This window comes from Miniopterus natalensis, chromosome 6, assembly GCF_054644295.1.
Source record: "Miniopterus natalensis isolate mMinNat1 chromosome 6, mMinNat1.hap1, whole genome shotgun sequence".
Classification (NCBI taxonomy): Eukaryota; Metazoa; Chordata; class Mammalia; order Chiroptera; family Miniopteridae; genus Miniopterus; species Miniopterus natalensis.
The window spans coordinates 61,892,834-61,920,664 of record NC_142086.1 but is presented as its reverse complement, the minus strand read 5'-3'; the positions used below and the strand labels follow the sequence as shown (position 1 = coordinate 61,920,664).

The 27,831-nt window shown below is 34.0% G+C and overlaps 1 protein-coding gene across 3 annotated transcripts in view; it reads left to right on the top strand.

Annotated features, from left to right (window-relative positions):
- Positions 1-27,831, top strand: part of NAALADL2 (N-acetylated alpha-linked acidic dipeptidase like 2) — a 910,351-nt gene that overhangs the window by 758,467 nt on the left and 124,053 nt on the right. For all 3 annotated transcript variants that reach the window (XM_016218033.2, XM_087818309.1, XM_087818310.1), the window contains one exon: positions 23,650-23,745. In XM_016218033.2, coding sequence (XP_016073519.1) covers positions 23,650-23,745 — 96 coding nt within the window. The remainder of the gene's footprint in view (positions 1-23,649; positions 23,746-27,831) is intronic.

Below are 27,831 nucleotides of genomic sequence, written 5' to 3'. Positions count from 1 at the left end.
GGCGTTATGTACATGTATATGGGCATCCTGGTCTGCACTTTTAAGCACAGTCCATAGCACCCATAAACAGCTGCTCTTGGCCCACTAGCTGGACATTGGGTTGCACATTGGAGACAGTCTTTGCTGGAGATGATGGACCAGGAGAAGGCTGCCCAGTCACTAGAAGCAGATATGGGACCATTTGAGCTGGTATTGCTGAGATTCTAGAACTCAGGCTAACTAGAACTTGACCTATAAAGGGAACCATGGACTCGACACATTTGTTTGTGTTGATTTAACATCTAAAGATTTTGGAAATGAAAAAAAAAAAAAATGACTAAACTTTAGAACCTGAACTTTAGGTATGCCAAACTAGAAAGTCCTGATGTAGGACATAGTATTCCTGAATAAACCTGCTCAAATGTCTTGAGTTTGTTACTTGAGTCTGTCACTAAGAAAACTGGATACTGAACCAACTTTCATAAAGTCTTTGGGAATATTAGCTGGTAGTTGGCTTAACCTAAAAGGTGTGGTTCTATTCAAAGGTTGTTCTAATCAATGAGTTCTAAAAAGTATGGCTATTTAATGGTTGTTACCTTGAAGGTACAAGGTACTCAATATAGCAAATCACTTATAGAATATAGTTGAAAACATTCAAAATTTTAAGCTTGCTCAACCGGACGTTGCTCAGCAGTTAAGCATCAACCTAGGATCCAGGTGATCGAAGTTCGATTCCTGGTCCGCGCACATGTCCAGTTGGGGGCATGCAGGAGGCAGCAGATTAATGACTCTCTCATCATTGATGTTTCTCTCTTTCTCTCTCCCTCTCCCTTCTTCTCTCTGAAATAAATAAAGATATTTTTTTTTTAAAATTAAGCTTAAAGAGGCCTAAAAGGAAATAAGAAGTTGTCAAATGGGAGAATCTTCTGCTAAAGAAACAGTGTCTGGGGGTGTGTTTTAAAGCAAGAGTTAATTTTAGTATATTTTCTTAGCAAAAGAATGCATGATGGAACCTTGGACAGATTCTGGGCAAACTTCAAGAGGTAGTCTGTTCTATTTTAAAGATTATGACCACATACTACTGTGAAAAGTTTGTAAAATTCTTTGTGTATGTGTGTATGTGATGAATCACACATGGTGTGTGTATGCATATTAAAAATTATGAACAAAGAAACATCTTTAGATTTTTTGTGAACAGAGGATCATTCAAATGTCTGTTTGAATCTTAATGAGAGAATATAAATTCTAAACTAAAAATACAAATCAGAAATCTAAAAAGAAAGTAAGGAGTGTTGGTTAAGAATTTAGTTAAAATTAATTTTGTTTTCTTATATTCTATTAGTAGCCACAGCACTTTCAGTTGTATCTTGCAAAAAAGAACCAGACTTTGTAGCATAGTATAGATAAAATATTTTATTAAAAAGAAAAATAAGTTTATTCTTTGTTAAAACACAATTAATGGTAATTTTATCTTTGTTGAATTAATGAGTAGATAGATACATTTTTAAATTAATATTTTTATCATAGCTACTATACACTTACAAACCTTAAGTCTCCTCCCTTCCTTCCTTCCTTCCTTCCTTCCTTCCTTCCTTCCTTCCTTCCTTCCTTCCTTCCTTCCTTCCTTCCTTCCTTCCTTCCTTCCTTCCTTCTTCCCTCCCTCCCTCCCTCCCTCCCTCCCTCCCTCCCTCCCTCCCTCCCTCCCTCCCTCCCTCCCTCCGTTCCTTTTATTTTTAATTAAATTTTATCGTGCTGCATATATGTTGTTTCTATTTTCTTATTTAAGATAATATAACATAGTTTTTATACTGCTTTAAATCATAATAATTCATAATATAATTGTATCATATTGATGTAACTATTCACCTATTATTGGATATTGGCTTTACCTGAATTTTTCTATGGGTCACATTTTATAGAATATTCTTAGACTTCATGTTTGTTCCTCTCTCTAGTCCTTCTAGGATAAAGTTTGGATCAAGTATAAATATTTTAAGCACCTCAAAATATTAAAAAAGTCTTTCCTGAATGAGGTACATTTTAAAACCTACTGGTAGAGCATTAGAGTGTTCTTTAATTTCACTCTTACCAACAGTATGCATTAATGTCTTTTTTCTTTCTTTTTCTTTTTTTTTTTTTTTTAACCAATGATAGGTAAAATGATAGCCTGTTGTTTTAATTGATTCTTTCTTATATTAACTATTTAGTATTAACTTATTGACTTATCAAAATATTTTGAAAGGGTATTCACTGTAGAGTCTGTATTTGGAACTGAATGTGTTGATATAGATCAAGATAATTTAATTTATTTCCAGATATAAAAACAGAAATTATATGGCAAAGATGTTAACTGGAGGATCCACCCTAATAAATTATAAATTTGTAATTAATAATGAGTACCAGGGTGACATTCATAAAGGAGTCTGTGTTCGAGTTTACTGAGGCATGAATCTTTCTGCAAATCAACATACTCACATTTTAAAGGCTGAACTTCAAGAAACTGTAAAGCATTCGAATCTGTGAAGCTGGAAAATAGAAAATGTGTGACAACCAGTTTGACAGGTATCAGAGATTGCCTTATGAAAGTCCCAATATGTTGTTCCAAACTACTATAAGGAAGCAATCTATAGAATTGCTTCAACAAGGTCATAGTAGCTTCTAAGAATGTGGGAGAGAGGGGACAATGGAAAAAATTGGAGGTAAACATGTATATAAATCAGCATTTAATGACTCTGAGGTCTGAAATTATAGGTATTGACTTTTAGTACTGAACAAAAGGTATATGTGTGTGCTCAGGGATGGGGGGAGGGGGGGTTGTTAAGAGTCCCAGGTCATGATTAATGTTTCTGTCTACTGGGCATGCCACCCTTTCAAAATAGCTGGTGCTGTTACTACACTATGATTAACCTGGAAGGCTACAGAAAATAGACTTGTACCTCATTGCACTCTATCATTCCCTGATGTCATTTTTCAGGAGGTGCCACAGGAAAAATGACACTTTGTCATGGGAGGGTGGGTGGATGGGAGTTAGTGTAAAGGTGAAAAGTATAGATTTCTGAATCTCATTGCTATTCGAGATATCTCTATTTTATTTGTTTTATTTATTGTTCATTTCTATCAATGTTTTTATATAGAACGTAAAGAATTTTTTTTTTTAAATGAAGAATGGAATTTAGCTTTTTTTAAACAGAAGATTTAACTCTGGTGCTTTAACTAGTGCTAAAGAAATACCAGACTCATAAGCCTAGAAGTTTTCTAAAACTATTTGTTACACTTTTTATGTTTGTGAAAAATATTCCAGAGAGGGGAAATAATGGAAAGGAACAAATATGTTATGGCAACAGGAAAGGAATTTAATCTTTCTCTTCCTCAAAAATATTAATAATCTTCATCAGTTAAGTTTAATTGAGCATAAACCATGTGTAGAACACTACACTGTGTATTAAGAACAGATAAAGCGATGACACAATCCACAGTGCTCGGGGAATTTATAATATCTTTAGAGCACCCAGGCATGAGTATAAATAAATAAATGGCAATAAAAGAAAGCCAAGGCTCAGTGCCAAGTGATTTCTGTAGACAATAAGGGTATCTGCACCATAGCCAACAGAGTGATTCATTTAAAATTGTAATTAATTTTATCTTCTTAGAATTTACATATATATTTTTAAAAATTTTAACATTGCAATGGATTCTTGAATGCTTTATAAAATATAGATGCACATGCCATAGATAGAATAAATCTCCAGGGTACCATAAAGGAAAAATAAAATCTGAGACTGTACTTGTCAGATCATAAATTGGAGAGATAAATTTTAGCACAGAGCAGATCTTACACATCTACAAACCCCTGTTCCCCTCTGGAGGTCAAAGTAACAGGTAGCACCGTGACTGCTGTTCTTCTACAGTGATATTTAGGGTCAGTTCCTGGAATCATCCAGGGATTGGCTACTGCTAGAGTTTATTTATATACAATAATGCCCTTTCAATTCAGAATCCAGACTTCGTGTAACACCGCCAGCCCAGAACATTCTTGAAATTATTGTTGACTATTTTCTTCTTCATAGCCTAATCAATACTTCTAACTTCTATATTTTTTTGTCAGTTACTCTATTGCTAGGTTCAATTTATTTTACCTTACAGTGTAACTCATTGCTATCACTTAATCCCCAACAACTGTTGTTTAATTCAGACCACTAATTATTCCCTCCATAGGGACTTTGGTCATCTAATTTGATAGCCTTTTGCCCACCGTTTCATCTAGAAAAACGTTTAAAGACTAACCTCTTAAGGAGCTGCTTCAGTTATGCCCCCCCTTCCCTTCCTTTTTCTGACTTAACAACCTTCCACATTTTCCAGTGATCAATTTTTCATGGTCCTGTAAATAATACAATCTTCCTCTCCAACAAAGTATTGTTTTCTCACGTAGGAGTATTCTCAAAGTAGATGTAGTCTCACGACACCTAACAGGGCAGGGCCTTGAAGACATGAGGATACTGGTTTTGCCCTAACCTCTTTTCTTAAGATATAGAACCGCAAACCAGTATAGTACACTTAAATAGATTAACCCATATTTACATAGTGCATTCATTTCTTGGGGCTGCCATAACAAAGTCACACCAACTGGGCAACTTAAACAAGAGAAAATTTTTGTTTTGCTGTTCTGGAGGCTAGACATTCAAGATCAAGGTGTCTGTAGGCAGGCCTGGTTCCTTCTGAGGGCTGTCAAGGAAAATCTGTTCCATGTCTCTCCTAGCTTCTGGTGGTTTGCCAACATTTTTTTGCATTCCTTGTCTTGTTGCAACGTAATTCCAGCCTTCACATGGCATTTTCCCTGTCTCTGTCTTGGTTTGTATGTTCTTACTTGATTATATTACTATTCTTGTATTCCTAATAGTGTTCATTTTATCCTATAGATTGCATATAAGATCCCTAACTTTTTGATTCCTTCCATTTCCCCTGTTAATATCCTTTTGTATAGATTCAGAACACTTGATATTAAATTTCAATTCTGTTCCTTTTAAAAAGCAGGTTGAGTCAGGAGGCCCTGGTAAAATACTGAAGTGTTTCCGAGTGACACCCTGTACATTTGTTTATGTTCCAGTTAGCTGAGTTCATTGGTCTGCATGATTATCTAATCACATCACTCTACAATATTGCAAAGTAGAAGTTGCATAAGCTTTCCATGATTGGTCATCGTAGAAAATAGAACCTTGATTTGCTGTGGTTCCAGATGGTGGTTTGCTTATAATAGTTTAGATTTAATCATGATCATTATAAACTAAATGAAGCTAAATTACAATGTCTTAGAATTTTCATGTTGTTTGTAACAATAGGCTCGTGCTGAAGGCGTATCGTTATCCATTGTAAAGACAGGAATATATTATTATCACGATGACATTTTTTTAATGTTGTCATTTTCCTTACCATAGAAAAATTAATACTTAATGTCAGTGCTTCAAGATTTGTTGTTTATTTGCTATTCACTTTTTAAAAATACATTCAAGTGCAACACTTTTTTAATGTAGAGAAGCCTGCCCTCCGGTAACATGACAGGTATGTGGAGATTATTACTAACACCATCGATTAGTTTTGAGAAAATATTTTAGTGTACATTAGTATAAAATGTCCCAAGTTTTTAAAATTATTTACTGGCAGATAGAAATTCAGTACACAGTATTTTATGCCAGCTGTCCAGGACCCAACTCTGTATGGCTTACAGAACATTTATTTTTACCACCTAAGTCATAAAAGTTGTTTTCCATATCTTCAGTCAAACTTAACTACAGGCAAGAAGAAGTGGAAAAATTACCTGTCACATTATTCACAAGCCAGACCAAGATACTGTAATACCATGGCCCACTAAGCTAATTTAGAAGAAAAAATGAAAAGCGGTTTTTAAAAGATGGCATTTATATGTAATATATGTAGAAAATTTTAGGGTTTTGACAGTTTGAGATTGTATCCTCTTTAGAGAGAATGCATAATGACTTTTATTTCTTTTGAAATATGCATAACTTCTTGAAGGTAACTTTCAACTCTCATTAGCACTTTTCAAAGCAAGTTTCCCATCTGTATGAAAGCAAAGGGTAAGGCAAACCTGAACTTCCAATAGATTGACTGTTTATTCATCAACAACTCAGTCATTTCTCCTCTTACTTGGGACTTTCACTCTGTTAATTAGTGAAGGGAAAACTCCACTATGGACATCTATTGTGTCCACCGAATAAGCAGCGCCAGAATATATCTCTTTTCCTTCAGTTGTGACAACCAAAATCATCTCCAGATATTGCTAAATGTCACCTACAGGGCAAAATCACCTCCAGTTGAAAATCACTAAATTACATGAATATTAATACCTACATTTACAGAGAGAAAGCTTTGCACAGTTCTTGGCATATAATAAGCACTCAGTAAATATTAGCAATGATTATCATATAACAAGCAGGTATTTATAATATTCTCTCTAAGAGCCATATAAAGGCATTGAGCTCTATCTCCATTCTTCCGTACATATGTGTGTATATATATATATATATATATATATATATATATATATATCCGAATATACGTGTGTATGTACATATATGTATGAGTACATCTATATTATCAATTTTCCAATTATTATTTAAAGTAATGATGATCATAGCAAAATAGCTATTATCTACAGATAACCATCAAACCTCATTAGTTTATGATATTTGCCACTGAATATTTTATAAATGACCAAAACTTTGCAGAAGAGATGGACTTAAATTTATCTTTCTTCTATTTGACCCTATTTGAGTAAAATACATACATAGGAAATGGCATACAGTGGAGTGAAGAGACTGTTATATATTACACAACATTATAAAGATTGTGACGAGGAAGATTTTTTAAAACACCACAGGTAGGTCCAAAATATATCCTAAGATACATTTTTAAATGCTACTTGATTCCTAGGAGCTTAAAATGGGAAGCATTGAAAGCCGAAAATGAGAAGCAGTGAATGAAAATGTAAAAACTGGATTAGGTAATTCCATTTTCTTAATGTTAATAATAATATTTTGATTTGTTTAGTTTTCTATATATTTTGAGGCTTTTTTTCTTTTTTCTTTTTTAAATATATCATTATTGATTTCAGAGAGAGGAAAGGAGAGGGAGAGAGAGATAGAAACATCAATGATGACAGAGTCACTGATCGAGCCCGCAACCCGGGCATGTGCCCTGACCGGGAATCGAACCCCAATCGCCTGGATCCTAGGTCGACGCTCAACAGCTGAGCCACGCCCAACCGGGCGAGGCTTTTTTTTCGTGTTATATAATTATCTCAGCTATGTGATGTAGATAGGGATTATTTTAACCTTGTTATAGACAAAGAGACTGAGACAAAAATCATACTCCTGTTAAGTGACAGGACACATAATATAACTCAAAGAATTCCCCCCTTATCCCACAAGTCTTCAAATGTTTAATCACAATTTCTGCTACAATAGCCAGTTTCCATTCTGTTTCACTGGTGGAGCCTTTTTCACATATTTAAATATCTTTCTCACTGTTTCAAGTTAACTTAATCCTTCACAGTGCACTCAAGGGTTATTCCATCTAATAGGCTTTGGTTAGGCTTTTAGTACATTACTCTACATGAATTGTATTCTTAAATATTCCCCTGGACACTCATTTAGTAGAGTTTTGTAGTAAGAGCACAATGACATTGTTAAGGTTAATGACTCAATGTTTTACAAGTTGAAACACAGTTGAGGTTAAATTGATTGCTTAGATCATTTTATTCAACAACATGAAGGCCTTGAGTGCAGGTGTTACTTACTGCCTTGAAGGAACATCTTTGTTATCCCCTTAATGGTGTGGTATTGATAGCGATAATGTATTGGCGAGCCTAGCACTACTCTAACAATGTTTCTGAAATGTGGGCTATAAAAGTTACTACTCATGAATTTACCTTGGCACATAGGTGCTCTATGATAACAAACAATTATAAAGAACCTTATGTATTACATGGTTGCTCATTTGCATTCCTGTCACACAGAAATCATTATTGATTTCACTATCCCAATGACAGTATTGATGATCAGAGATTCAGTCTCTTGGCCAAGATTGCACAGTTACTAACTGGCAATAATAATAATAATAATAGTAACTAACATTTATAGAGTGGCTACTATGTACCAGGCATTATGTTAAACATTTTAATGGCCATGTAAATATTAAGAAGGAATTTGAAGCCAGGCAGTCTGATTTCAGAATATATCCCTTAACTTTCATCCCACACATCCTCCCTATACTTCATGCATAGAGCTGGACCTTTAGTCAAGTCCTCCAACTTCTTCTGTCTTCAGGTTGTTCCCTTGTCTGTCTCCCTCATTCTAAGATCTTATGTTGATTGATGATTATATAATAGCTTCTCAGAACCATGATGGATAAACACGAATAAATATAAATGTTCTAAGTTGCTCCCCACTGGGAAAATACTTTTTATTTACCTGTGTATCTCCAGTGCTTAATGCTCTGGCTGAGGCACTCAATACATGCTGGTGAATTAAACTACTATTTCTAATTTGTATATTAGCAAGAAACGGAAAATATCAGTTTTATTCCAAATAAACAAAACTTAGTTATGGGCATTTTTTATGTACCAAGCTAATCCAACACTGGAAATTTTGTAAACGTGAAGGAGCACACAGCCCTTTAGGAACAACTGAAATTTCACAATATAGGTAGTTTTTGGTTTTTCTTTAAATCTTAAAAACATGTAAGGCTGTTCCTTCTCCAGTGACCCTGTTCTAATAAATTATTCCCAAATCATTACATTATTATCACAAGAAACATAAAGAACTCAAAAGCTTCCAAAGATTAAAAAGAAACAAACTAACAAAGTAATGAAGAGCATAATATCTACGACAGGATGAGACTAAAACTGGCATCAGAATTCTCATCAACAACTCAGGATAGTAGCAGGAAAGGGAAAATGCCTTTAACATTTTTAGAGGAAATTATTTTCAGCCTGGATTTCTAAACTCAACCTATCAATGAATTGTGAAAACAGAATCAAGACCTCTCTATTGCATGAGCTCACGTTTACCTCTCATGTATGTTTTCTTAGAAAACTGCATAAAAATGTTACTAAACAAAATAAGGGAAAAAGAAAAACAGTGATATAGAATCCAGGAAACAGTGACTCAGATTCCAAAGAGCCATGAATAGAAGAAACATGAATGAAGCTCTACAGCCATCAGAAAAACAATAACAACCACCACCCAACCAAAACATGGTCCAATTAGAAGAAGAACAGAGGCTTCTGGGAGGATACAAAGCACAATACAAAGCAAATATTTCCTAGAAACACTAGATAACCCCCCCAAAATATATATATATATATATAAGTAAATATAAATATATGTATATATGAAAGTTATAATTCAAATGTGAAACCTCCAATTTAAAATACAGTATGAAATTAGTAGATTGTAAGAAAGAGATAGATTACAGACAATGGATAGAGCAAGCAATATTTGGAATATCATGAAGACAGAAAGTGTTTCTTTACTCAATAAGGAGCAGAAAAAAACACGCTCAATAATCAGAAATTCTGTAGGAAAACAAAACAAAAACAAAAATGTGATCAAAATATGAAGCTGAGTAAAGTGTATGTTGATTTTAATCAGTAAATAAGAAAAGAAAAATCTAAATGAATAGTATTTTTGAGTGGAATAGGGTTATATGTCTTAATAGTCAGAAACATATATCATCCTGACATATGTTTGGCTCTTCCATGAACAATAGTTATATAATCCAAATATTATACATGTTGCTTATTGGTTTTCAACTTTTAGAATAAACCTATGAATAAATAATTTAATCATGGTCATTCAAAAGAATGTAGATAGATTCTTGTTAATATAAAAGTAAAAGTAACACATGTGACAAAATCAGATATGAAGAGAACATAGATGCATTAGTATATTACTTTTATATGGGGAGATATAAAGATGTAATTAATGGTTGATGGAACTAAAACAGATATTTAAGTATTTAAAAAAAATTTAAGGTAAATATTATAAGATATGTGGGAATTAAGAATGGTGTTTAAGCTATGTTTGGGTAAAGGAGTAGGAAGTTGATAGCTGTTTATGAACTAAATCTATCTTTATAGCAAAAGGTTAGTAGATTAATTTTTATATTACTAAAGACTAGTATTGGCATATGATTCAGGAAAATGGATAAAATCATCAGGATAACTAAAAACAAGTTCATGTGGGTAATAAATAGAACTAATTACTACTCTGGTGGTATATAAGTAGTAAACAAAATATTAGAACTATAAGGAAGAAGAGAGGGTGGGAGGGAAGAAGGAAGAAAGGAAGAGAGAAGGAAATTATTTAGTAATTGAGAGAAGAGAAATGATTTAGTCAAGTCACAAAACAGGGATTAGAAACCAGAGATTAAGTCAAGGACATGTTTGAGTCAAGCTAGTACTCTAGATTTGAGTACTCTTGTCTTACCACTGAGCAAAACCGAGAACTGAGAAACCCTGTGAAGATATCATGGACAGAAAAAAAAAATCTAGAAATATATTACCTGGATACATTTCTTTTCCAGTAAATGAAGGTAGAACATATATAATTTTACTTTACAAATGATGTTTCTTTAGTAGTGTAGGCTTCCTTTGACCAAACTGGTATCATTATTAGTACGGTGGCACTACCCATCACTGTATCTACAAATCAACATTAGTATACAAGCAGTTTAAGATAGTTGCCTTCATTTAAAATTACATGAAAAGTCAAAAATAATATTTAGATTAAACACTACTAATTGTTTTGTGAATGTAAATCTTAGGCCCATATCAGCTGCATAAGAGTAGGGCAAAGTCATATTTCAGAGTTTCTAATATTTTGTTTTTAAAAATACAAGGTACATAATATGCAATTTTACATTTTGAAAACTTCAGCTATATATAATCTTAAGAATTTACACCAATATTTCTAGTTACTTTGAAGAATTATTTATAATATTCTCATATGTATCTCTCTTGATAGAAAGAAAATTTTAAAGAAATCCAAAATAATTTATATGTACATACATTTAAAATTGAGTGTCTTGGGTGTGTCTCAGTGATTGAGTGTTGGCCTATGAAGCAGGCTGGATCCCTGGTAAGGGCACGCAGGAGTCAGCTCATCAATGACTCTCCTCATTGATATTTCTCTCTCTCTCCATCTCCCTTCCTCTCTCTGAGATCAATAAAAACATTTTTAAATTGAGTGTCTTTGGACTTGGAGAATTAGGGACTTTATTTATTTATTTATTTTTTTAAATGTATCTTTATTGATTTCAGAGAGAGGAAAGGAGAGGGGGAGAGAGAGAGATAGAAACATCAATGATGAGAAAGTCATTGATTGAGCCCGCAGCCCGGGCATGTGCCCTGACCGGAAATCGAACCCGGATCTCCTGGATCCCAGGTCGACGCTCAAGCGCTGAGCCACGCCCTGCCGGGCATGGGAACTTTAAATATTTTAAAATTTTAAATGTGTGTACACATGTATGATCTTAAATTCTAAAGAGTCACATCATATTGCATAGCAGATGTTTCCAATTTTAAGGTGAAAACTAACACAGAAACATACTAGATGAGCTCTGGAAGAGATTTGAAAGCCTTAGTATGTTCGTTTTGGAAACTTAAAATCAATTAATTTTTTCTGAGCATATCTTACCAGTACCTGCTTTTCAGTTGCCTTTTGTCCTTTGAATGCATTTTAGTCTTAACTAAACTTGAGCCAACTAACCAGACCATGTGCCATTATTCTATTCTATGACAAATGGACCTTGTTTCGTCTCAAAGGATTTGAACTTGAAATCACTCCCAATTGTATTAAAGCAAATGCCTTTCCTCCTGTCAACCACTGCTTAATTTAAACCTCCCATCTGCATTTCTAATTATGATACGGAAAAACCCATGTTAAACAAAGAGTTGTTATTTATTTATTTTCCCCTCAGGAAGGACAGATTCAGGCATATGGCTGAATGAAGGACAGCATTTTCATTTCACACCTTAAAAGTGCCTTCTAATAATTTTGTATTTTTTTAGGTACCTAAAGTTTACTTTTAAAACATATTTTAGCTTTCTTATGAAAGTTTACATAACCATTTATTTATAATGCTTTAAAATAATTAAGGTGAAATAATTAATAGCAACATATTACTTAACACTAAAAATGTAAAATGCATGTGTATATATTCAAAAGTTATTTCTAAAGTCTTATTTATCTACTTGGCAAAGTGGATGTTTTCCTTCATTGCTTTCTTATACCAGACACTAAATTGGTTTTTATTATTTTTAGCTCTGTGATTTTGGACACAATATGAAAAGTCCCATTTTACTTTGATAGAGTTATTGAATATAATGCATGTGTCAGAAGCACAGAATATCTAGTGATTTGGGGCAAATTATAAGTTCACAGCAATATAAGCACATGAAGAGTGTCAGAATCTTGCATGTTTAACTTTTTTACTCTTAAAATACCTTGAATGGATTGAGCACACTGAATGAATCATGCTATCATCCATAGAGATATTTATTGTTCTAGGTAAAAATTTCAGTTAATTGATAAAATGGTTAGGTGTACACCCACACGGCAGCTGACTCATGGATAGACAGAGGGTTTTATTTAATACATAAAGTCAATACCTTCCAGAAATAGCAAACATCAAAACTAAAAATCAGATCACTGACTTTGATTGGGGTTTTATAAATTTTTTAACTATAAAACATGCTTTTAGTGAGGATATATAGCCATAGTTATATTGTAGAGTATTTATCAGAAGTAATTACAGAAAGAGCATTTTCACTTTAACAAAATTAAACTCTGTTTTCCTTAGAACTTGTCAGCATTTATTTAAATTTCCATCAATTGTAAACACACAATAAATGTGTGATTTTGTAAATGATGTGTGTATATGTGCATGTGTGTTAATGTGTACTCACGTAGATCTAACTTTATCAATATGTACATGCAAATTTTTCTCAATTTCATTATATTTTTTTCTCCTTATTTTCCTATTTTTCTTCAGTCTACATTGGTTTTAAGGCTCAAATGGGGTATAGTCACTGGAAGTGAATCTTGTATGAAACTCCAAACACAGATACAAGTTAAAATGCAGAAGATAGTTGTGACCTTCAAACACAGAAATCTCAGAACAAGGGGCAGGAATCTCCTTTACTGACATCTCTTTCCTGACCTTTAACAGTTGGAGTGCCCCCTTATTTAGAGTATGCTTGGGGTTTTATTCTGTATATGATAAGATAAAATTAACAGATTTTAAGCATGAGAACATCCTCATCAGATCTGCATTTACGAAAAGGTGACTCCAGTGGTTAGGTAGAAGATAGATGAGAACCACTGGGACTCTATAGGAGTTAGAGGCCCGCTGCAAAGATCCAGACAAGCGGGAATGAAAGTAGATCTAAGGCGTGATCATGGGAACGTGGTGCCAACATTGGTTAGCATGAGTCGAGCTTACCGGTTCTGCTTCTACATACTGAATCGGAGCTAAGTGAAAGATCCCCAAATCATGACATCGTTTCTTTTTCTAGGTACTCTTTTAAAGAGCAAACTTTTCCCTTTCATGCTGTCTAGTCTTCAGACCCTCATCAGAACCAGCAGAGACATGATGTCAGTCATTGACTTGTGACTCCAAGGCCACTAGATCCTGTGCTCTTTGCCTCTTCCTCCCTCAGTTAAGACACTTTAGTGACCTGCATTCTGAGTTCTGTTCAGGTATCTGACGTAAGCAGTTTGTGCTACCCTATAGGAATTCCGTGAGAACGTTGTTTTTAGTTGTAAGCCTTTATATGTATATATTCCCATTAAAAAGAAATTGGATGAATCCATAGAAAGCAGGAACATTATTTGAAGAAATCATGTTATGCATATATGTAAAATGCAGATGAAGACTTTGCTATTGTAAATGAGTTGGTGAGAAAAAAGATAATTTAGATTTGGGGGAAAGCAAACAACAGGCTCATTTGCCTCCTTTTAAAATCTAATCATGGGTCTGATCTCTGCTTTGCTCAACCTGCTTTCTATAACCTTCATTTGCTCCTCAGTCTGAAAACACCTAAGATATATATTACTTTTTTTTCACCCATTTTAACCAACACAAGATTATACTTGTACAACACAGCCTCCCATTCTGTTGTGGAACAACGAATTGCAGCCTATATTAGCTCTCTGTTGTATAATAAATTATTGAATTACAAGCTTTTCAATAGAGTACATCCTCAGGGTGAGTGAAAAGCACTGCTCTGTTCACAGCGATGCCCTGTAACTCAGCATCTCTTGGTGGGCGAGGACCCAAAGGACCATTTTTCCTCCCAGGGCTGGCAGGGAAGAGCCCTGAAACCCAGGCCCACATCCTTTAAGCCGGGAGCGGAGCCGTCTGATCCCCTCAGCGAGTTTTATCCACTGTTCTTTATATTGCCACCATATTTCATGTATCCTGAAGGAACAGAGGGGAAAGACTGAAGAGGAGCAGAACAGAAAAAAAACCTTGCAGCTCCAAAGGAAGTTGAGCTATTTCTTTTTAGAGTGCTAAAGGATTTAAATCTGATGAACTCCTCAGAACACAAATGAATATTTCATGTCCCAGCACATTGGTTAGAAGCAGGCACTAACTGTAGCGAGGAATTTGGTGAGGGTTGCCGGATAGAAAAGCCAAACAATTGAAAGAGAAATCCTAATGTTTGGAGGGCAAGGGAGTATTTCTTTCCCTTTCCTAATAGACCAGCAAGGTTAGAGTATCTGGAAAATATCTCTTTTCTTGCACAGAAACGCCTTGCTGCTGGGATGTCAGAAAAGAACTGAGGGGGACAGGAAATAGTCAATGATGGAGATCTTCTTTGTCACATTCAAGACAAAGATATTTTCCTTCACTATAAATTCAGCTAAAATATTCATAATTGAGGAATAGCATTGCACAATGCCTTACCGGTGAAACCACCGCCTGTTTCCTGAAGGGTCTCCCTGGTAGGGCAAGGCATGGTGACACAACAGGTCGGCCCCCGCTGTCTGTGAACCCCAGCTCTGCATTCAGATACATGAATGGACTGTGCTGAATTTATTGTTAATCTTTATCACAATTTGGCTCTGCGTAAGACAAATGGAACAGTGCAGGGAAAACCTAACATACTCCTATTTCTTTTTCCTGGTTTGATTTTTCTAGCACAAATGTCAGAGAAGAGCAAAGCAATTTCAGGTCACTACTTGCTTTCTCTGTAAACAGCAAGTAGGTGGGCAGGGTTACTTCAATTTCAGCAGCGCGTCTGGCTGTCTGTGGTGATTTTGCTGGGTCAGTGCATATCCTTAACATAAAATTTAACAAGCAATTGAGTTGTTTATGTTGTTTTTTTGAAATGTCTTTCATGCCATACCAAGTGGGGAGGAAAAAGAAGACCACAAAAGCTATTGAATTGCAGCTCAGTCAATGAATATAAAAAGAAATTACACAGAGGAGAGGAAGCAGGTGTATTGTGAAGTTTGGCTTCTTTTATGAACATGAGGAAAATTCTGACTCTAAGCCAAACGTTTTTCGGATGAGAGTTCCACAAAAACATAGGCTATATATTTTCTCAATTCAGGTGTTTGTATTTATAAAAATAATACATGTGCACTGTTGAGAAAATCGAAAGCAAATCATAGTATAAAGAGAAAAAGTCATTTATAATCTCGTACCCAGTATTGAATTTTATTGTATTGTTCTCATATGTTTTCTCATTATTTTACATGGATGATACTAGTATGTATTTCATTTATAATTATACTTTTCCTTCCACTCTGCTTAATTAAAGCATTTTTGTTGCTGTTGAAAATTGTCTTCCACTTACAATTTGAGACGGAATCACATCTGTGTGCTTCTTGATAGATTCACATATATACACCACATATAACCCCATCTCTATTTTATAGGTAAAGGCAATAGAGTCTATAGAAATAAAAGCAGGATAAGGGGTTCAATATGTTTACTCTTTTTTATTTGTTAGTTTATATTTACTAGTTTACTAGGGTAAGTCAAAGTAGTTTGAAATGCTATAAAATCAGGTCACAGCTACCATGTTGTTCAAATGTGTTATAAACAAACATCTGTTAAAAACTGTGATTGTGTCTTTCTTCATCACACCTTCAAAAGAGGGAAGAGGCTGATGCCTAATAATAGGGATTTTGTTAAAAGGTATCTCGTAAGGTCAGTCATGATTCTGATTTAATTGTTCTGGATGGGGCCCAGAGTCAGTGGTTTTCAGACTAGCTGTCTCGGTGATTCTAATGTGCAGCCAGGACTGAGAAACAGTGGTTAGAATCAGATGATATGTGTGTGTGTCGGGCTGGGTAGGGGAGGGAAGACCAAATCTTAAATCTGAGAACTTTAGAATTTAAAGGAGATAGGTGCCCCACATTAATTGGAAACTAAAGTTCAATAATGTGAAGAATTTTGCTAAGGTCACCATGTCAGTGGCGAAGCTTGGATTAGAATCCTCTTTTTTTTTTTTTTTTTTTAATTTTATTTTTGTTTAAAATATTACAGATGTCCCTTTTTCTCCCCAATGACCCATTCCACCCTGTCCCATCCCTCTCTCCAGTCCCTCTCCCCACCATTGTCCATGTCCTTGGGTTGTGCATATATGCATATAAATTCTTTGGTTACTCTCTCCCCCTCTACCCACTGGCCCTCCCCCAGCCCTCTGAGAGTCTTCAGTCTGGTCCATGCTTCCATGTCACTGAATCATCTCTGTTCATCAGTTTATTAAGTTATTTAGATTCCACATATAAGAGAGATCGTGTGATGTTTGTCTTTCTCTGCCTGGCTTATTTCACTTAGCATAATTTTCTCTAGAATACTATCTTTTGATTCCCATTGCTGCCAGGTAGCACAGTCTCTAGTGTGCCATGTTCTACCGATAACATTAGGGGTCATTTTTGTTGTTGTTTTTCCTTTAATGGAAGATAATACTTTGCAATCTCAGATTGTAGGCTATGGGCTAATTAATTCAAAAAATATCCTTTTTATTAAAATATATTTTCTCTTAATCTCTCAAATAAATTATGTTCCTATATTTACATTTTCTACATATTTTTTTTTTAAATTCCAGAATGTATAATTTATTACAAGCATTTTATTTGCCAAATGAGTCCTTTGGCCAGTGCTTTATTTATTGAAAAGGGAATCCATCCTATAGAGTCAGACAGCCTGCGGCGCAGACACAAAAAGTATTCTTCTCCTGCTTTTCTTTTTATCTTCTCTCCCAGCGTTTCTTTCTCCTTCATGCTTCCACAGGCTTTGGCACAGCCCTTGAATGCAAAATCAGACAGCCCTCTAAGCATTTTTATAGCAGTGTGAAAGGTTGTGAAATTTGTCTTTTAAATAAATCTTTTAAACACAGGTTGATTTAATAATATTATAGGTTTTATAATGGATTGAATTCATGGAAATTATAATTATCTTTTATTTTTCCATCACAAGTTAATGAATGTCTGTTTTATGCAAATTGTAAATTACTTCCAGGGTGGCGTAATAGTAAAAATAGCAAATATTAACATTTTGCCCCATTTGCCTAACTTAGATTTTGTTTATCTCATTAACTCTTATTATTTCTAAAGTATTTACAAATGGAAATAAATGCTGGCTTTCACCACTATCCCCTGACAGTAGCACAATGCATACATGCAAAAAGATAACCCAGTTGACCCAAGTCCCTCATGACTTGGTTCTTCTTAGGAGGGACCATGGTTTATACTAAGCCATTTTCTAGGTTGAGCCAGTTTACCTTTGGACAACAGTACATATTTTCAAGACCACTGACTAGGATAAAAATGAAGACTCGGAGAAGAGATGTTTTCAGTGACAAGCTTGTTAGCCTATATGGGATTTAAACCATGATTCTGGCCTCAGTGTCACGGGTGGTCCCTCAGAGCTAACAGGTAAAAAAAGTAATTGTGTGCAGTTTGGAGCATTGTGAGAAGTGAAAAGTGTAAAAAAATATTTCAAGGATTTTCATGTAACTAAAGGCCTCTACTTAAAAATTAGATGATTCCGATAAAGGATGCATGGGAAAGATTTTCACTGAAGAAAGTTAAAATATATCATTATGACATTAACTTTATTAAGAAATGGAGGGTATTTATATGCTTTCCTTTTTTATCTTTGTACTTTACACGTTTGTTCCTGTGTGTATGCTTTTTCCACTTGAAGGCATACTGTTAATGAAAACATTGCTGAAGTTTGTTTCTACTATTCTCAGCCTTTTAAAAATCTCAGTAAAGTGTGTGAATGTAGGCAGGAATGTAGATGCGATGCAGCAAAGCTGAGAGAAAATTTGCTTACAAATGCCTTCCTTCTCCCACCTCCCTTCTACTGCAAATTGTTAGGCATTTCGTCTCATTAATGACTGGTTTTGACGGGCAGTTTAAAAAGTTACCTTGCCCGGTCGGGCGTGGCTCAGCTGTTGATCGTCGACCTGGGATCCAGGCGACCGGGGTTCGATTCCCAGTCAGGGCACATGCCCGGGTTGCGGGCTCGATCAATGACTCTCTCATCATTGATGTTTCTGTCTCTCTCTCTCCCTCTCTTTCCTCTCTGTGAAATCAATAAAGACATATTTTTTAAAAATAAAATAAATAAAAAATAAAAATTTACCTAGTTATGGATTGACAGTAAGGTGACAAGCAAGCGGTGTTCTCTAAACAAGGCCCTTAGAGCCTGTCCCTAGATATCCTGCTAACTAGTTCACTTATACTGGTTGAATCAGCCACCTTCCTTATGCTACAGTTTCCTCCAATGTTAAAAAGAGGGATTCATGTAATTCCTAATTTCCAGTTCTGAAATAAAAATTCTAAGTTTAAGATAGGGAGCTGAAAATAATTTCTAAATATTATTAATAAATGTATGCTTGTTGAGATTTTATTATTATTCATTTAGCCAGATAAGGACATAACCATACATTATCTCATTTAATTTAAAAATAGGAAAACAGACAGTCATTTAAGGAAAGCAGGTTTTTATCAGCTTTCTCTCATTCTTAGTAAGTTAAAAAGTGAGAGTAGCTGTGCAAGCAGCATGGAATCTGATGGCCTGTCATTACAGAAGAGGGATAATTACATGGATAAACACCAAAATGATCACTGTGGAACTGGATTTCATATTTTGACATTACCAAATGCAACTGTATAAAGAAATTCTGTTACTGCAGTCAGGCTAACATAAGAAAAGAACTTTCTTTTATACAGAATGATCTATGATGACTTGCTGTAAACAGATTTTATCTTCACATTCTTTTGATAATAGTTTGCATTATTGAACTGTAATCATAAAAACAATTTGACAATTTGAAAATCAAATATGGCCTCTTTCATAGTTGTAGCTGCTTTAACAAGTATCTTTTCCAGCCTTCACTCATAAAAACAGTAAAAATAGTACTTATTTTCCACTTTATAACCACTCTGTGGCCAAGACATACTTTATAAAAGTAGTAAATATATATGGCTATGGGTTTCTGTTATGTATCTTAGAGTGAGTTTATATACACAAACTATTTTGAAAAGAAATCTTTCAACAACTATACCCATGATAAAATCATAGAACTTACAACTAGGATGCCACTGAAATAACTAATCAAACTTCCTCACTCCCTGTTTAAAAACGTAAAGATGTCTCCTGATTATCTTCAAAATAAAATCCAAACCTTTAGATGGTGTATTAAAATTATAAATGATCTTTCATTACTTTATTTCCCTGCCATTGTTCAACATTTTAGCTTATTAACACCAAACTCTTAGAGTATCCAGCTACAAAGCAAGGAGTTCTTCATCTGTCTGCTTTTCCAGACTACATCTTACCTTTCAAAATTAAGCTCAGAAAGTATTCTTTTCAGGATGCCTTCCCTGAATCCCCAACCCATTATTTGGGATTAGCACCCTGTGATTGCCTCTGTCTTATCATTTACTTTGAGTAAAGCTATTTCTTCATAAACAAACATGCACGTATTTATATAACATATATACCTGTACATGTGAATATACTGTTACTGTATACATATGTGTGTGCATATATCTTTCTAGATCATGTGCTTATGTACATTTTCTGCCTTTAGTTCTCTCTCTACAGAAAAACATGCACACACACATTCATACACATTTCCATGTATTTATAGCTTCATGTCTTCTCATTTGCTTCTCAGTGTCAGTGACTGTATTTTATTCTTCTTTGTGCAAGGATAAATAATAACATGTAGCTCAATAAACATTTGTTTAACTGTTGCTGATGAGGGGAAAAAGGGAAGATATTAAAGACATTTACCTGTGACCACACAGGTGGCTGTGATGGTTTGGTCACACATTGTAAGCCCATGTCTTCCTGCTTACTGGTCTTATAATATATTATTATTATTATTTGCTATTATTATTAGCTGCTTTTAATCCTCAAATGATGCTATAAAATTCTCCAAAATATTCTGAACATTCTTGAGTAATAAAAAAGACAACTTTTTCTTTTTAATGGAATTTTTATCATGTATTATTCTGACAAAGATTCAAAGATATTAAATTCAAATAAACAGACATTTATTAATATATTTGAAATACTGAGCACTGGGAATAGAGAGTTTTATAAAACCCATTAATATAAAAATAATAAGTGTTAGCATTTATTGAGCAGCTGCTATGTGCCAGCTAGCATTCTGTTTTGCTTATCTCATTTAATTGTACTGAATAATAACATATAACTATTATTACTATAAATATTATTAAGATATGTCATTAATGCATAAATATAATCATAACACATAATAATACCCTTAATACATGATATTAAAATTCCAATAACACACATAAGAAACTGGCATCAGAAAGCTAAAGTGCATGTTCAAAGTCACCATAGTAAAGAGAATCAGAATTCATACTGAGGCCCAAAAATCCCGTTTAACTTAGTGAACTGTACTGCCTGTGTTGAGAGACTGGTGACAATCACTGCCGCTCTTTAGATTTGGATAGTCTATCAAATCACAATGGAATACCTTAATTATTATAGAGTGTGATGTGGTAACTTTGATTAGAACTCTTCCTCAGAGGCAAATGATAAATAACCTAAAATGAAATTAAATCTGAGCATTCAGCATTGCTAAAAATACCTTATAAATGTGATATTTGCTAAATTATGAACATATATACCTTGAGAGAGATTGAGTCATTTCTAAAATATTAGTCATAAATTTTTAAAAAAACACAACAGTTTTTCTTTTTTAATTTGCATTTTCTTTAAGTTGGTTCATAAATCAATTAATTACCATCAAGTGACCTGAGGGCAGAAGAAAATTGGGTCCAAATTAAAAAGAAAAAGGAGGCAATTTGTTTTAAGTCTGAAGGTTTAATGTTCAATCGAAGCTTAATCAGAAGTGACCCACTGTTTGAAAAGTAGAACATCAATGTCTTTTTAATTTCACTGTCTTTAAATGAGTACTTGGGAAAATTGAGATAACTGATTATTCTCAAAAGAAAATTAAGATAGTCTCAGAAATCAACTGAAAGCATATTTTTTTATATTTTTAATTCACAATGGAAATAGTCTATTCTGTTTTGGAGGCCGGATAATTTTTTGAAGTCAATCTTGGTATAGCCTCTAGAGTCTTCTATCAAGAGACAAATGCAGCCATACATGTCTTACCCACTGGGACTCTCTTCTTTAACACCTATTTATTCAGTTAAATGAGAATTTTGCTTTAGTGAATTGCAGAGTTAATTTGGTTTCTTTATTGATTTTCAAATGAATAAATAGAATGAATGATTAAAATGAATGCATTTAAGCTAAAGGAAAACATTACCCCAAACTTAAGATATTCCGGAAATTATTTTCAGTCCTTGAAATTAAATCTACCTGTGTTTCCTGGGATACACAGTTAAACAAGGGCTTTCATTTGTCTTTTAGTAAGAAGTAACAAGAATAGAAAGACAAAACTTGCTGAGGGATATCTGACTGTATTAAAGTGAAGTCACTCACATGTTGTTAAATGAAATGCCAATGGGGTGGGTGATGAGAAGGGACATGGGGAGGATTAGGAGGGATTTAAACTAACCGTTTGTGGAATTGTGCTCCTCTCGTTTCTCAACAATTTTACCCTCATTAGGCTTACTATTTGACCCCCCAAAAAAGATTTGAAAATAATAATAAAAGTAATTCAGTGGGTGCTAGAATTTCAGAAAGGCTAATGCCCCAGGTTTAATTTCCCTGTGTGTTTTCACCCAGACTATGAAACATGAGGTCATGACTATAAAGGAAATCTCTTCCTATTTCCAGCAAAGGAACGCTGAAGGACTACGTCTCTCAGGATTTGAATAATGTATTTGTTTCTTCTTAACCTGATGTTTAGATTCTTTTGCCCTTAACTGGAAGACTTTAAATTTCTCATTTCTTTCACAGTTGATTAAATACAGGCCTGAGAAAAGCACTGGCTGTTCCACGGAAAGCTTTTTGGAGGCTAACAGGCTCTGACCTCAAAGAAATGCTGTGGCTAAACTGACTGGATACCTAACCAGAGAGACTTTGTGTTACTAAAGACCACATTCAAGTCTGAATTCCTCATTTTTTGAGAAAACTTCTCTCCTTCCAAGATCTGAGAATACCTATTTTTCTTTTTCGACCTTGCAAACTTGTTTGTGGAAGTGCTGCATTTTCAGTGATGTAGCTATATACACAGAGCCCTAGTTGTTGTGCCATCGGGTCTGCCCCCGCCCTACCCCATGTGCAGCCAGAGTGCACCACTGGAGCTGAGCCAGTTATAAGTGAGGCATGTTAGTTGAGTTGGTAAATAGCTACGGCTTGAGCCCCAGGAGTGCCTTTCCCTCATCCATAGTGGCTCCTCCCTGAGCCTCCTCCAGGAATCCAGATCATTGGCTGTGACATAATTTATAATCACATATTGTGCATCTGATATTTAAGAGAAATCTATCTCTCCGAAGGATGCAAGCCAAGGCAGAGTGGCTCAGCTGGTTGCACATTGCCCTGTACACCAAAGTTGCTGATTTAAATCCTGGTCAGGGCACAAACCTGGCTTTCTCTCTCACATCGGTGTTTCTCCCTCCACTCTTGCTCTCTCTCCCTTCTTCCCTTTCCCTTCTCTCTCTAAAATCAATAAAACATTTAAAAAAATTAAAAGTGTATCTTACTAATTCTTTTGAAGTGACTTTTGCAATGTGTAAAGTATCGTGCACACTTTTGCCTAGGCTCTTCTTGGTATTCATGTTGATTAAAAACATCCTATTTTATCAGACTTAAAGTTTAATATATTAACTAGAAAAGAGGTTTCAGATGTGGGTGTTATAGTCAAAGTATCTTGTTCTATATATAAGCCTGCATTTAGAAAAGGGGGAAGAACTGCAAAGAATGATCTCTTCTGAGGAAAAAGCCCCACATTCTTTTATAGATACAAATAATGTCAAAAGTCATAGATTTCTACTCATTTTAATTTAGAAATGTTCTGATTGGTTAATTAGATCAGCAGAATGAAGTTCAGCAATCAACAGAAACCTTAAAGCAATTTAGAGTCCTTTTGAATCTTTAAAGAAAATTCAATAAGCATTTGAAAAACAAAATCAATAAAGAGTTTTAAATGTTTTATTCTCCTTTCCACAGGATCCAAGTTTTCTCTCCGAGGCCCTTTTCCCTAAAGATGCAACAAAAATTGAAGAAATGGATCCTTTTTTCAAACTTCATGAAACCATTGCCAAGGTAGGCAAGGGATGCATTTGTGAGCGGGTTGGGAGCGTTTTGTTCTTCTTTGTTGGTAGATGGAGGAGAGGAAAATAATGGATCCAGAGAAAACTATATATATATATATATTCATTTATTTTTAGTATGCACTAGAAAGGATTTGAAGTGCCTGCTATTATTTTACTAAGGAATAAAGATGCTAAGCAAATCAATCAAGATCGTACAGACCAATAACTGAAGATTTCTACTTAAAATCCTTAATATAATAATTAGCTTTTTTTTCTTAACCTGAAAGTAGATTTGTGGTATATTTTCAAGCATACCCCTGCATTTTAGATTACAGGAAATACAAAATGAGTCTTTGAATTTCTGTATTTTCAAAGTTTTGTTTCAGTATTTAAATACTTAGTTGTTTCAGGTCATTCTTAGATGCACTTAAAAAAAAAAAAAACCTCCAAGATTGTCATACGAATTTTTACTATGTAATAGTTTATAGCATGGAGAAAGTTTATAATGCAGAGAAAATTAAATTCTACAATATGGTGCAACTAAATGTAATGCCTGACCTCATATGACATCATAGGAATTTTTACATTTATCAACTATTTGTTTGACCTTTCATTTCCCGACTGTTTAACGTGTCATGATCATCTTTGGGGGTTAAAGTTTGTAGAGAATATTGGCATTTAGAACATTTAAAATGATCTATATTTATATACACTTACTTGAAAGATTGACAACTCACTCTTAAACCTACTTAATGAAATTTTATAAGGCTGTTTCCCTTCTTTCAGAAGAGAAAATGTGCTGTAATAAGCTGAACTCAAAGAGTGGCGACAGAATGAGCTCAAAATACAAAGGCTAGCCCCTAGGTCTCTCCCGAACATTTAAAAGCTGTGCACGTTTATTTTTTTCTGAACTTTGGTAATAAGAGTTGTTTGGATCACATTTTACATAAATTCTTCTAAGCTCAAAATATGGGCATCTTATCTGCATTTATAACAGTTTATTTTCCAATCTATTCCAGTGGTTTATTTTTAATTTGGTTTTTAACATCTCCATCTTTGATTGTTCATTATTATTTGGATTAAGGCAAGATGAAAATGGCTCCAAAATATTAACATTTTAGTATGCAAAATTTTGGTTGCATTCCTGATATATGGAGAGATGATAGAAAGTTAGATAGATACATAGATAGAGTAAGAGACAAATGGATAGAATGAATATATATATATATATATATATTTAGATAAGTATGTGTATATATACACACACAGACACATACCCATTAAATGGAGATGCTATCTATACTAAAACTATATATTATCTATATACATTATACATATACATATATATGTGTATATATATGCCCATTGAATGGATGTTGGAAGAATTCTATTTTTATGAAAAAATAAAACCTGCTTAGGTGCAGAAGCAAAAGTTCAGGAACTTTTTTTATGACTACTTATAATTTTCCACAGTTGATTCTGTTTCCCCAGTCATCACGTTTACCTTTGGGAACCACTCATGTCTCAGACAAAAGCTAACGGAAAATATTGTGCTTTAGAAGTTTAATCTTATTTCACCAATAGCAGAATGTGTGGAACCATAAAAAGGAATATCTAATAGATACTTCATGTTAAAGTCAAATTTTCTTTGATGAAGAACAAAATAAAAGTATAAATATAGAGGGGCTGAATAGAGCATGTATTAGGAAATATGGAACATGGGTTTCAGTTCTATCTTGACTACCAACTTGATATATTATTTAGTAGAAACTTACTTTTTTTCCACATTAAAAAGTAATATAGTCATAATGATTTTTCTTACTAGGATTCTATGATGTTGGAAAGATGATGTATAGATTTTCTCTAGAAATGTAATATGTATGTAATTGAGTATAATTACTAACACATTAAAAATACTAGTTCTATCAGAAATGTGCACTTGAAACCTGTATAATCTTATTAACCAATGACACCCCAATAATTTTGATTAAAAAAAAAGAAAAGAGGGGAAAAAATCTAAAACTTACCTCAAAAAAACAAACAAAAAAGCTAGTTCTAAAGTCTTTGAAGTAGCCCCTTACCTGCAATTTCAGAATTTTGTTTTTACTTTAAAGAAAAACAAAAAAAGAATAACTTAGAATAATTTAAACAAGAAATCACACAACTAGGCCAATTAAATGCTGAGAATACACTGATAAATTAATGTGCACAAATGGTGCATAAAATTTAATTTGTGAAGAGCTAAAGTCTTTATTGTGTTTGTTTCAATCAGGATAATGGTGGTATCATCCCAGCATATCACCTGTTTAGTACACTTCCATTCACCTAGTATTGTGATGTTATGCAAATACTTCTGGATTTTGTATAATAAGTTCCACCTAGGTATAAATTCTGCCACTGTCAACTATTTTTAAATGATATGAAATATAGAAAACACTTTATAAAATGACAAAGCGCAAATATTATTGATATTATGCCAGTACCAAAACATTTTCAATAAATCAGAATTACACCAATACTAAAACATTTCAATAAACCAGAAATATTGCAAATACTACTTCTATTCCTTCAGTAGATGTTAGAATTGGATACATAGCACTATAACAGTATCACATATTTTATGTTATCTAATTAAATAAATACAATAAATATATATATAATATAAATACTTATTCATGTAATGCAATCCATTATTTCTCCACATAATTTTACATTCTAGACCTTTTTTTTTTTTCTTTAAATATATCTTTATTGATTTCAGAGAGAGGAAAGGAGAGGAGAGAGAAAGAGAAACATCAATGATGAGAGAGTCATTGATCGGTTGCCTAGCCCGCAACCGGGGCATGTGCCCTGACCGGGAATCGAACCCCGATCGCCTGGATCCCAGGTCAATGCTCAACCGCTGAGCCATGCCCGGCCCGGCTAGACCTTTTTTTATAGATAACAAATATGATTTATGTCAAATTAAATTATAGTTTCTAAGTATTGGAAAGGTAATAATTTATCGTTGATGCCTTTCTGAATTAAAAAATAAACAAATATGTCATACTCATAATAGAATGTGAGCTGTGAGTCCATGTCCTTGAAAGTAGTTTTCCAATGTTGTCCTGTGGTTCTTTTAAAAAATATTTTTTACAAAGTTTAAATTTATCTTGGCATTTGTCTTTTTGATATAAAGCATGGAACCTGAGAAGGTAATGAATGAGACTCAATATTGATTTCAAAAGGTAATTTATCATGGCTTCAACGACAGTCATCTGGTACAGTATGAAGTTGCTAGAGGGCGGCACACACGGCATCGATGTTGAAGTGCTTCTTTATCCTCTGTAATTACCGCAAGAAATAGCATTTGTTTTTTTAATTATCACTGAAGCCAACCTAATTCCTCTAAAGGTTAAACATGAATAAAATACCAATATAAATCTTAGATGCTTAATCCCTTAATAAGTGAGTAAAAATCACCATGGATTTATGTTTTGAAATAGGCTTATTTCTCCTTCTACACCTAGGAATTTCTAGTTATGTTTTTAAATCTTCAGCGTTTAGATCATAAATTGTTATTAGTTATCTAAGCATTCTGATAGCCTACTGTAAGCCAAAGATCATTCAAAACACTTGAAATACAAAAACAATTAATACACAGGAGTAGGTCCAAGCCAGTAAACAGGTGCGCAAGTCATTTCACTATAGCACACTAAAAATGTGAGAGTAATATGGACAAAGTGTGGGAGGAAAGGTGATGGAGCTTTTCCCTCTGCCTAGGAGATTTGAAGAATTTACCAGTGGGGTGACATTTGAGAAATGTAAGCAATTTCAACATTTTTTTAATGTCAATGAGTTTTCTTGGAGAATTCGTTAAAGGGGAGGTTGTTGGTGGTAGTGTGTGAGAAAAAATGATATGTGTTTTGGAAAACAGAAGACAGATTTGAGAGACATTTTAAAGATTGAATGATAGAATATGTGATTTACTGGGTACAGAATATAAAGCAGACTGAAGAGTAAAGAATAGTTTCAATAGTTCTAGCTTGAGCAGAGTTGATATTATCGAATTATCCAAATTAGCACTGGCTTGGAGAAAGTAATAATGAGTTTGACA